Source organism: Mastomys coucha, unplaced genomic scaffold (assembly GCF_008632895.1).
Source record: "Mastomys coucha isolate ucsf_1 unplaced genomic scaffold, UCSF_Mcou_1 pScaffold6, whole genome shotgun sequence".
Taxonomy (NCBI): Eukaryota; Metazoa; Chordata; class Mammalia; order Rodentia; family Muridae; genus Mastomys; species Mastomys coucha.
The window spans coordinates 19,117,960-19,131,050 of NW_022196912.1; the positions used below are offsets into that span (position 1 = coordinate 19,117,960).

At 41.4% G+C, this 13,091-nt stretch overlaps 1 protein-coding gene across 8 annotated transcripts in view; it reads right to left on the bottom strand.

Annotated features, from left to right (window-relative positions):
- The window catches only part of Ltbp1 (latent transforming growth factor beta binding protein 1), a 408,370-nt gene that overhangs the window by 40,472 nt on the left and 354,807 nt on the right, over nt 1-13,091 (bottom strand). For 4 of the 8 annotated variants that reach the window (XM_031357858.1, XM_031357851.1, XM_031357854.1 and 1 more), the window contains one exon: nt 2,783-2,908. The exons of the other annotated variants lie outside the window; for them this stretch is intronic. In XM_031357858.1, the coding sequence (XP_031213718.1) occupies nt 2,783-2,908 (126 nt within the window). The remainder of the gene's footprint in view (nt 1-2,782; nt 2,909-13,091) is intronic. 8 annotated transcript variants of the gene reach the window in all.

Sequence of the window (13,091 nt, forward strand, 5' to 3'; positions counted from 1 at the left end):
GTACTATCTGACTTTGTCCTGGAGTACCGTTTGACTTTGTCCTGGAGTACCGTTTACCTTTCTGCTCCTAACATGTTTGACTGGTGACCTCCTCAGTCAGCAAAGTACCCAATCTGACTCTGAAATGCTCACAGCTCTTCTACATTAACATGCATAAACACCAGCTTCCAGAAGCATACCATGAGAATCTTTATCGAGTTTAAAAATGTAAGTAGTTCTCCAAATCTTCCAGGAAGGGGAAAATCTTTTCGTCACTTGTATATCTAGTTTTTTTTTTTTTTTCAGGGAGGGGAAGGTTTAGAACATTGAAGTTTTAGAACATTGCCTAACTTTTTCATTTCACTTTGTCTATAGACCCAATAATCTGAGTTTCACTAATAAAAGGATACAGTACCATAAAGCAAAGTGGAATGGAAACATTTATCAACATGGTCATAATTTCCATCAGAAAGGCTGACTAGAAATTGGCCAGACCACAGTTGTTATTTTTAGGTATATAATATCAAATGAAAATTCTATTTTACAACTGATACTATTAGCATAGCTATTGCAATATCTCCCACCAGACTCCATTCATTTGACCAAGAGGTATGTCTTAGCTTCTGCACACAGGCCAGGTCCTCAGGGGCCCCATGTGGAAATGTAATCTTGGGGCAGGTAGGCCCAGCTCCCCCTTCATAGAATTTAGAGTCAAGTCGGGGAAATTAGTAAGAAAATCCCACAAGCATCAGAGGGGGGTGCGGATTAAAGGAAGACTTCCACAGAAACATGGGACACTGATTCTCCCATGGAGGGGTATTTTAGACAACTGTCATGTGAATTCAGATTCAAATGATGAACAAATGATAGGGGGTGGGAACAAGCCTAAGTAAAGGAAACGACACAACCAGAGACTGGACACAAGATTGATTCATCTCCAAAATGCTATACAGTATCCTTTGAGGAGAAGTGCATATGGTAGGTTCTCAGTTACTATCTCTTTAAAATCATTTATTACTACTTTGTTCTTTCATGTATATGGGTCTTTTGTTCCTATGCATGTCTGTGCATGATGTTGATGCCTGGTGCCCTGAGAAGCCATAAAGAAATGTCAAAGCCCTATAACTAGAGTTACAGATCATTGTGAATCACCGTGTGGGTACTGAGAATTGAACCTATGTCTTCTAGAAGAGCAGCCAGTGCTTTTAACCATGGAGTCATCTCTCTAGTTAATATCTCTTAAACAATGATAAGAAAACAAAACAAAAAAATAGTATCTGTTGAGCTTATCAAAATAACAGCCAACACCCCTTCTGTCAAGATGGAGTTCTTTGTGCCATCTTGACACAAAGATATGGAGTTAACATCTTGTATTTCTACATTAAACAATTAAACGAAATATACTGATCACTTGCTGTAGACTAAATGTTGTGCCCGGGGAGATTAACTCCAGTGGAAGGAGCAAGTGACAGGCAAGCAAGTGACCAGTGACAACCACAAGCAGCCTAATGTTGCTGGCCCATGGAATCTGAGGAGGTGTGAAGCTAGGAAGATAAGCAGGGGTTACGGCAAGGGCTGTGAGACAAAATGTAAGCAAATGCCACTATTATTTTATGGTACTGGGGATTGAACATAGGCAATCCTCTCATATTTTATGTATACCTTTTACCACTAAACTATGTCTTTAGCCTTTTGCTTGTTTATTTATTTGTTTGTGAAATTTTGGGTTGGAAACAGGGTCTTGTTATTACTCAAGCGTGTTGGAAATCTTCTGGCTCCATCCCCCAGAATAGCTGTGACTATAAGATCATGCTACCAGGCGTAGCCACATCCACATGAGACAGTACCATAGGGTCATCTTAGCTGTACTGTTAAACAGCTGTGCTCCTGGTAATTCTTGAATAGTAACATGTGGCTTTTGATTAGCTGTTGTTTATGCAAATTTGTGAAAACTACATTACTGCTTCCTAAATATTTTTCTGCAATTAGGGATTAACTGAATTTCCATAATTACTACCAGAGAAGCAGTTACAAGCGATCTAATCAAGTTTCTAGGACATTTGGCTGTCCGAGTCAGGTCTGGATGGTAAATGAACTGATGATTGACTGGCAAATTGTCAAATCAAGCCAGAACTCATTGTCTTTGCCTTGAATGTCACCCGCCTTGTGGCAAGCACAGCTCTTTTCTCTACTTAGAAGAAAAACAGAATGCTGCACCATCTGTGAAGGTGGAAATTCTCTAGCCCCTTTTCTTCCCTGTGAAAGCGTGTTTCGTAACAAGCTTGCAGAAATCACAGCTGATCAGAGTATGAAATATGAGCTCTCCTCTATGAGCCCGTGTTGGACTCTGTGACACTGATGACATGCGAGCTTTCCCAGCCCTGTCTCTCCTATAACAGTTGCATAACTGGAAGCACTGTCACACTGGTATGTTCCCGGAAGTGGTAGTTCATGCCAGCACATTCCCTCAACACACTCTTTAAGGAGGCACATGTCAAAGACAAGCAAGCTGTTCTATGTGGCATGGTAGACTTCACAGATCCACACTCAGTTTGGTTTAAGCAGATGCCCTTTAACAACAGCCTTAAATAACATACTTCTTTCTTAATGTTTCTATCCACTTTGGAGGCCAAAGGATCATTACCATTTTTACAATTTCAAATCGTAGGATAAAAATGAAACCGTGGTGAAAAGTTTCCTGCTTAAATTTGCCTATTTTTGATAGCGTTCATTTCATTTGGAAAAGACATATGAAACACAATGAGGTGGGAGGGGGGAGACAAAACAAAAACCAAAAACTCACCCACACACCCTTGCCCATCCTGTGGGGCTTGAAAGCCCTGATAACAGAGGCAGCGGAAAGAGCCAGCTGTGTTGTCACAGAAGCCGTGACTGTCACACACAGTGTTGTTAACACACTCATCAATATCTGCAAAAAAGATATTGAACATCAGACAGGAAATGAACACAGACTGACAAACACCAGGCATGGAATGGATAAGCAAAGGCGCCCTGTGCAGCAGGGTTAAATGAGAAGATCATGTTTACACAGACAGAACTTCGAAAACATCTTACATGTTAATCAAATGTTTTTGATGAAAATGGTTTAGTCGCTAAAATACCGGAGTCTATGAGAAAACATTGACTTTTCCGCAGGAAATATTTTCACATTGAAATGACTGCCACAATTAGCCACGTTCAGTATTTCCTAAATGGTTTCAAGTCTTTATTTTCAAAGACAGCTTTATTTTCCTACAGGGTAAAGTGCTGTCTGCCACCTCTTAAAACTTTTTTAACTAGTATATTGTCATTATAATGGGTTTCTTGATAATAAGGCCAATGTATGTGCATCTCATTCTTTGTTCATATCGGCCCTTCTGTTACCCTTTCTCGGGTCTGCCTTTCTATCCCCAAACAGTTACACTCCTTCTATTTCCTTTTCTCTAAAGAAATATATAGATTCTGCATATGAGAGAAAATAGCTGATATTTTTCTTTCTAAGCCTGACTTATTTTAGGTAATGTGACAAACTCCAGCTCCCACCTATTTCTGAAAGTGACATGATTTCTTTCTTTTTATGGCTGAATAAAACTCTACTGTGTATATATACACCATATTTTCTTCCATTCATGTGCTGAGAGACAACTAGGTTGACCGTATGACTTGGTCATTGTGGTCAGTGCTGCAATAAACATGGGTATTGCCCATCCCTGCAATATATGAATATGGATATGTCCAAATATGTTGTGTGTTGACTTGGGGTCCTATAGGTATATAATGAGTCATTATATCTTGGTCATACATTAGTTCTATTTTTGAGGAGCCTCCATATGGACTTCCACAGTGGCCATACTTACATTTCCACTGGCTGTATATAAGGAATCCTCACCCTCCACTCTCTGTATATTTGCAGTATTTACTATTTGTTTTCTTGACAATGGCCTTTCTGAGCCAGGTAACATGGAATGTCAATGCAGTTTTAAAAAGGTATTTACTTACTTCATGTGTATGAGAGTTTTACCTATATGTGTGTATGTGTAACATGTGAATGCAGCACCCACAGAGACCAGAAGAGGGCCTCATGCTCTCTGAACATGCAGTTGCACATGGTTGTGAGTCACCATGTGAGTGCTGGGAACTTGGGTCTTCTGAAAGAGTGACTGTGCTCCTAACCACTGAGCAATGTCTCCAGCCCCCTCAATGCAGTTCACATGCCACATTTTTGGGGATATGGTAAATGATAAAAAGAGCTCCAACTATGCAGTTGTAGGATAGAAGAAACAATGGTTTACTAAACTACAACTTAGTCTAAGAAAGAATCTGATGAGCCAGAGTGTCCCAGTTACTCCTAGGGATAATTTTATGCCACCAGGTTACATCTTCTCAAGATGTAAAACACCAGTTAAATGACAGCATTATCTGCATGAGAACTCAGACAGTGCCCTGTGCTTCTCTCATATTATTCACATGTTCTTATAAAATGTCTTAGTTATAGTTACAAGAGACATCTAGCTATGGTGCTCCAACAGTTCCTGGGAGGATTCCACAAGCACGCACAAAGCACTACCATAGGAACATAAAATGTTCCAAGTACTTGATACGGGTCCACATTCACCAACACTACCATTCTTCATGCCCAGTGACATACACTTTCCCTATCTTTGCCCCTCTGAAACACAGCTGCTGAAAAGAGGCACCTCTTGCATCTGATCCACTAGTCGGCCCCCACTGACCTCTAAGTCTGGTGAACATGCATACCCAGAGCATCTTGCCATGCTCAAGAGCGCTACTCTTGGTCCACCATTTACGGACTGCAGGTGAACATCTGCCAGAGTTCAGAATTCCTGGGAACTGTGCCGGGCCAGCTTTTCCCCATCTGCTCCCCACAGACTCTCAGTCCTTGGGGATGAATGATAAAGATTCATCTTCAACCACAACCCTTCTTCCACGTATGCTTCTTTGTTTTGTTTTGTTTTGTTTTGTTTTGTTGTTTTTCAAGACAGGGTTTCTCTGTGTAGCCCTGGCTGTCCTGGAACTCGCTCTGTAGACCAGGCTGGCCTCAAACTCAGAAATCCACCTGCCTCTGCCTCCCAAGTGCTGGGATTAAAAGCGTGCGCCACCACCGCCCTGCCCAAGTATGCTTCTTATTCTTAATTATTTTTACTTGATTTTCTACTGCCATCTTAATCAAGCCTAACAGCTTGATTTAAACAGAACATAAACCCTCTTCCTGAAGTGGGTGAGAATTTTCTTTCCTTTCCAGTCCTCCTTTTCACCTATCTTATCTTCTTGATTTGAACTGAAAACTCAGTGCAATTATTTCACATCTAAACCAGCAATTCTTCCTCGCGGTATCTAAGGCGGCAAGTTGACTGGGCTGTTCTGAATGCCGCAGGAAGCTGGGCATACAGCTAGTTTACAGATTGTAATGGAGAGGAGGGATTCTACCCTGAACCTGACTGGACACAGGCCACTGCTTTGGACTTCCTGAAGTGGGCATCTGTCAAAGAGATCATGTTGTTCTTTGCACTGCAGCATTTTGGGGGCTGGAAGCTGAGCAATTCTTCAGTTAGCATTTCCATGCTGATGGATTCTCAGTCTCTCTCAAAGCTTGAGCTTGGTCCTGGTGAAACAATTATCTAAGACCAAATAGACACGGCAGTAACACATGAACTTGCTATCAATGCCCTCCTCACATCAACTCCATTTCTCCTATGCACCCTTCTTCAGCACTTCCAGCCAGGCACCCATACCAGGAATACTGATGCCAGCCACCCCCTTCTGAAACTCCCTCTGTTGCCCTAACCTACCTTCTCTTTCTTTATACTCCTTGGACTCTGGTTGGCTTGCCTATCTCCTGTCTTGCCCCTCCCCCAATCCACACTTTACCTAACTCTTGCTGGGGTGTTCTTTGCAAAATTTGAACCCATCCATGCCACTCCCTTGCTCAAAGTGTTTGCCATCTTCTCATTGCTAGAGCACACGGCTTCCTTCTTCTGGCCCCTGGCTACATGTGTGGTAGCAGTTGTCAGAAAACCTCACTTTGAACTCCAGCCCTGTGGATGAACTTGAATAAGCTCTCCCTGACCTCAAAATGGTATAAACTCCTTGCTTGATTGATTCTCCCACTCCTAGTTTTTCTCAGAAATTCATGCTGACCCTTCCAGAGTCAGCCTACGGGGTAAGGTGCCCATGTCTCCATCATGGCACCACCAGATAGATCTCAGGCCATTCCTCTTTTTTCTATGCCTGTATTAGGCTTGAAGGGTTGGGGAACCTTCAGCACACCCTTACCAGCAACTTAGTTCTCTGCTAAAATGAGAGGAAAAGAGTGAATTCAGTTACATGAAATCTATTGGATTCTCAATCCAGATTCTTAAAATTCGATATCTTGCTTTCCTTGTTATTAACTTCATGCCATTGCAACAGATGATGGCCTCTTATTACTGCTCACCAGCACAGGAACTGAATAGCTAGCTTGAAGGTGAACAAGCCCCTAGCTGGCTATGAATTACTGGGCGTCTCTTAGACTCAGTTTACTGTAACAATGATTCACCAAGCAAGTTTAGATGAGTAATGTTTTGGATTGGAATGAATAGGAAAGGGGAATGTGAAGTGCCTGCTGGAGACTAGCGGTTCAACAATTAATATTTTATAAAAATGATATAATGCAGCTCTGCAGTTTCTTGTTTTCAACAGTGAGGTGAGGTAATGGCTTAACAGAAGGACAGCGCTGGTTTCACTTCTCAGAGGGGCTAGGCAAGAGCTCTCCTACTAAGCTAGACCCTCAGCCCTTTGTTTCAATTCTTTAATGACATACACACAAATATTTCACTTTCTTGATATTGTGAGATCTCAAATTTTCTTTTCCCTCATCTATCTGGATAGGTGAATATCATTCTGTTTTGCCAAGGTTGACTTTGAAACCTGGGACTAATTTTTGAGGCCTCTAAATATCTTATTTTCTTTGCCTAATGTAAAAATTTCTACATCAGTTTCCTTTATTAATCTGGTAAGGGCCATGCCAGAAATTATCACTAGTAATACTATCCTCAAAGTTAGTAATCTGTTGGAGTTGCTTGCCAGTGATTGCTCAGTCCTCAACCCACACATATGAGGCATATTATAGCAAGAACTCCTAATTGCTTATATTGCTCTGCTCTTCGTAATTTTTACTGAAAAAAAAAGTGAACAGTAAGTATTGAAGTTTCAATGTAAATGAAGTCAAGATATAATGATACCTACAAGGTCAGTGGGTCACTAAACTGACCCCTCCAAAACACCCTCTAAATATTAGAAGGATAAATGGAACCCAGCTCAGGACACCTAGAACTGACAGCACCTGTATTAGAAGTTGTGACCATAACAATGGCTGACAAGTCCACACTTTGAAGGTCTTAAGGGTTAACCTGTTATGTACATTTGCAAGTTTTACAATAAATATATTCTCTTAATTGCCCAAAAGTTTTCCCAAAAACTTATGTGGTAAAACAGAACTCCAATGTCCCTTTCTTCCTGCATAACACTTACTAAAGGTCACCTGTTCTTTACCCCCTCACTTTGGTAACATGAACAATGAAATCGGGGGAGAAAATAATAGAAGATTCAATGTGATTTTCTAAATAGAATGGGTTGGACAGTTTACATACAGACCAAGAAATTAAAACTGTCTTCAAAGACCTTGACAGTGAAAGTCATAACAAAAATGAATGGTCCTACTAGCTGTCACATTCAGAAAAGCCTATGTGCATCACAAGAGAGGCTCACTTATGTCTATTTTGTTAGGAAAGTGGTTTGGTCTTCTTTCAGACAATTTCTTCCATTTTGTTTTGTTTTCAATCATGAAGAAGAAAGCCTTGTTTCCGCAGGCTCTCAACATCTGTGTTTTGTACATTTTTCTCCTCCCTACTTCCAAGTGAGATTTATCTACCGACTAGGAGGAAAGTCTCACAGATGAGCCACTCTCTTGCATCCGGATCTCTATCAAGGCAGATGACAAGGATGGGACTCTAGCAAGGACAGTGATAGTAATGGGAGTGCCATTTGTGGTACTCGGCTGTTTACAAAATCTCCAGTGATTGCAACATTGGGAAGGAGAAGCCTACTTGCTAGCAGAACATTTTAACACGACTTTATATTGTTCACCCTGACTTAAAGACAATTTCAGTTTTATCTAGATTGTTCTCATTCTAAAAACCAGAAAACTGAGGTCTGGAGAGGAAAGTGACTTCTGTCAAGTGACAAAGACAGTAAGTGGGAGAGATGGCGAGTGGCTGATCCTTGTTGAGGATCACCTTCTAAATCTGAAGGCTCTGTTCAACATCTGGGCATGCCTCTTATAGGGATGCTTATAGAATATTACTCCTATGTAATGATTAGAACCACACTGTGAGCTGATAAGCATAAGGAAGCATGTTCACTTCAAAGACAGAAATCAAACCATGCTGCCTGCCACTAAGTGGCATCCCTTCCTGACTCGCAGTTTTAGAAACTTGTCCTTAAACAGACCCCCAACATAAGAGGCACCATCATACTGAAACATAGAACTAGAGCACCGTAGGTTTCAAAGATGTTTATCAAAGAGACTTCTGGAAAAACACATACCAGGCTCTAATGGTGTGCTAGCCTCAGGAAGACACAGGCTGCTATCTATGGAGAATGTTCTATCTTTTCATCAGAAGGAAATGACCCACTCTTTCAGCTGAGATCTTTCTGATCACCTGCAATCGGTTTAATATTTGGTTCCAGGATTTTAGGAAACAGTCACATAAAGGAGCCTTGTGTTAAAGAGACACAGAGCTTCTGCTGAGGAGAACCGCAGACCTCACACTTTTTCTTGAAAGGAGTGGAGGTCGACCAGAAGACAGTAAGCCCCAGCCAAGAAGTGGAACTGAAAGATGTTAGCATAATGTCTGCCCAAAGGAATTTGAAAATGGCATGGCTGCTGGCCCAAAAGAGATTAAGGTCTTTCTCACAGCATAGAGGAAAGCCAGCAAGCAGGAGATGAGCACAAGGCCTGAAAAATGAAATAAAATTTAGCCAATAGGAAATTAAAAACTGAATTTGGAGAGCATCCAGACAATACAATAGGATATTGTAGAACCTTTCTAAAAAGGTCCACTGAGGTCTGGCAATATCCACAGGGCTGAAGAATATGGTCCTTATGTGTTATGGATAATAATTTAGTTCTGGGAAATGGGAGAGCCAGAAAAACAGCAAAAACCAATGTCTTTGTGTAGTCTGATTTCCATGCCAATAAAAGAACGAGAGAGGAGGGAAAGAGGAAAAAATGTGGGGGATCATGATGGCAAAATCTTTTTGAAGCAGCCTAAGATAAGTAATAAGAAGTGACAGAAATTCTAGAAAATAGAGACCTTCCTGTACCCTTCCCTACCTTAGGATATGTTATACTCGGAGCTTACTTAAGTAATTCTTTAAAAATCACCAGGACTAGACTCCTACTCAATTTCTGCAAGCAGTTTTCAGGTCCAGAGAAGCTTCTAATATTGGTCAGCCATGACACACGATACTGATTCCTCAGTTATAGTGACAGGCATTGAAAACAAATCTGAAAATCACAAATATAATCCTGATAATTTAACCCAGGGGTTCTCAACCTTCCTAATACTATGACCTTTTAACATAGTTCCTCATGTTGTAGTGACCCCCAACCATAAAATTGTTTCATTGCTACTTCGTAACTACAGTTCTGCTACTGTTTAGAATCATAATGTAAGTTTCTGATATGCACATGGTCTTAGGCAACCCCATGAAAGGGTCATCTGACCCCCAAAAGGGTCATGACCCACAGGTTAAGAACATCCTATCTAACCCCCACCCTAAAAATGGGGAAGGTTTCCTTGATTGTCTCCACATCTAATGCCCATGTCTTCTTGGTTTTTATCTCTTGTTTATCTCTCCACTCTCTTCTCTGTGCTCCAGCCTTGTCTAGAGCGTCATCATCTCACATCTAACTTACTCCAATGGCCTCCTAACTTAGACTGCTGTCTGCCACTCAATAGGAAAATAGATTTATTATTCATGGCAACAAAATCATTTAGCTTCTCAAAATAGTTAGTCAAGTAACTTTCTGCTTAAATGTTGTTGTGGTTTGAATAGGGTATGCCCCCTTTCCCTCAAGATTCATATGCTAAACTCTTTACCCTAGCTCATAGCACCTCTTAGAAGGTTCTAGTAACTTGAGAGGATGGGCCTACCTGGAGAAATGAGTCACAAGCAAGGAAAGGTGCTTGAAAGTGCTTAGCCCATACCTACTTTCTGTTTCTTTCTGTTTCCTGTCTACCACACAGTAAAAAGCTCTTCCACTACATGCTCCTAACCCCATGATGTTCAGAAGCTCAGGTGCCTGGGGCCAAGCGGCCATTCACCTCAGAAACCCTGGTTTAGCTAATGCTTTAGCTAATCTTTACTTCTTCAAGTTGGTTGTGTTCAGCATTCTATCAGTACAACACACACCTCTTCAGTGCTTCTCTGTGGATAAAAGTAAAAAGGGTTCTACCGAACGGCCTCTGAATTCATCCTTACTTGGGTTCTAAAGTACTTGTTTTTCCAGCTGGCTCCCCTTCCACTGCATACTCTACCCCCTCCCTCCTCTCCCACCACTGGATGCTTAAGAACCAGCATTTCCCTGTAGATATCCATCATCTTGCAAAATAACAAAGAGCTTCTTTTCACCATACATCCTCCTAGAAAACTGCATTTCCCAGCCTCTGTACCAGTCATGGCATTTGATTTTTTTTTAAAGATATTTTCTTTATTTACATGTCATATGATATCTCTTTCCCCAGTTTCCCCTACAAAATAAAGAAATAAAATAAAATAAAATAAAATAAAATAAACAACAACAAAACCCTGTTCCCTCCCCCGACCCCTACTCACCAACCCACCCTCTCCTGCTTCCTGGCCCTGGCATTTCCCTACACTGGGGCACAGAACCTTCACAGGGCCAAGGCCTCTCCTCCCATTGATGACTGACTTGGCCATCCTCTGCTACATATGTGTCTGGAGCCATTAATCCCACCATGTGTACTCTTTGGTTGGTGGTTTAGCCCCTGGGAACTCTGACGGTACTAACTAGTTCATATTGTTGTTTGTCCTAAGGGGCTGCAAACCCTTCAGCTCCTTGGGTCCTTTCTCTAGCTTCTTCATGGATGGACCTGGAGAATATCATCCTGAGTGAGGTAATCCAATCACAAAAGAACACATATGGTATGCACTCTCTGATAAGTGGATATTAGCCCAGAAGATCGGAATACACAAAGTACAATCCACAAACCACAAGAAACTCAAAAAGGGAGACCAAAGTGTAGATACTTCATTCCTTCTTAAAAGGGGGAACAAAATACCCATGGAAGGAGTTGCAGAGACTAACTATGGAGCAGAGACTGAAGGAGGGACAATTCAGAGACTGCTCCACCTGGGAATCCTTCCCATATTCAATCATCAAGCCCAGACACTATTGTGGATGCCAGCAAGTGCTGGATGACAGGAGCCTGATATAGCTGTCTCCTGAGAGGCTCTGACAGTGCCAACTAATAGAGAAGTAGAGGCTCACAGACATCCATTGGATGGATCAAATACAGGCATTTGATGTTTTTACACAAGCTGTTTCTGCTCCTCCCAGTTTCATTTCCTCTAGAACACATCCTATCTCTGAGACTCTACCAAAGGGACTAGGGGTAAGATCACCAGTTTCTCAAAAACAAAGACTCTTCCTGGTGGCCATCTTCACATCATGCTGGGCAGTGCCTGATGCAGCTGAAAACCATCTGATTTTTTTGAGGTCTTTTTCTTCATTGGTTTCCATTATTTTCCATGTTTTTAAGTTTCACCTCCATCTTCAGGTCACTCCTTAGTCCTAATTATTTGATGTGTACACATTACATTTCTCGAGCTCAGTCTTAGTTTATCTTCTGTTCTCATTCTATGCCACATCTTCTTTCTGTCATCCAACAGCTGCAAATGTCACCTGCATCTGAGAACTTCCAGTTATCTCCAGCCTAGGCTTCCCAGAAAAGTCTACCTACTATGACACAACTGACACCAGACATGCCCACACAGATATTTAATCCACAACTCTCAGTTTAGCAGTATGTACTCAAATCACTCTTGATCTGCCGTGTTTCATTTTTTTGCCATGTCAGCAAATAGTGACAGCATATATCAGAAAGTACAGCCAAGCAACACTCCTTCCCTGATAAGAGACAAAGTAGACAAAGGCATGGCGCGTTTAGAGACCAAGAGAGCACTTGAAAAGAATCCAAAGCTCAATCCACTATGAAGACCTGACAGTTCTATATTTAATTCTGTTGTCTGAGGATATGCAAATTTTAAATTGGCAAACTGAAGAAGATGACAAATTCCCAAAATACTAACATGATTATACAATATCTTTTCTCAATTGTATTGATTATACAGTAAGCAGACAACAAATTATTAGATGTGTAGATGATTTGAACAACAAAATTTACAAATTAGGCCAGCTGATATAGATATGTCCAGCTCCCTAATACACATTTGATCCTAGGTCTGTGTTCTATTGCTTTGTTAAAATACTCAGAACAAAAGCAACTTGGGTAGGAAAAGATTCAGTTGTCTTACAGACAGACTGTAGTCCATCTCTGCGGGAAGTCAGGGCAGAAACCCATGGCAGCAGCTTGACTGATGGAATTGAAGGAGGAGCCACGGAGGAACTCTGCTTGCTTACTGCCTTGCTCTCCATGTCTCACTCAGCCTGCATTTTTTTCTAATAACAACTCAGGCCCACTTGCCTAGGGGTAGCACCACCCAGAGTGGGCTTGGCCATCCCACATCAAATATTAATCAAGAAAACGCCCCACAGGCATGCCTACCGGCAACATGATGAAGGTATTTCTTAGCCAAGGTTCCTCTTCCCAGCTAATCCTGTCTGTGTCAAGTTGACTGAACTACCCAGCACTGTATACAAGGAACATTTCCTGAAGTTGATGATTTCTTATGCCATAACAAATTCAAAGGCTATAAGTCAATTAGGGTGTGTTCTCTAGCATATCAAGGTAGGCACAGATAACAAAAGTGGCTAGAACACTCCCCAATGTCTGGAGCTTTAGCAA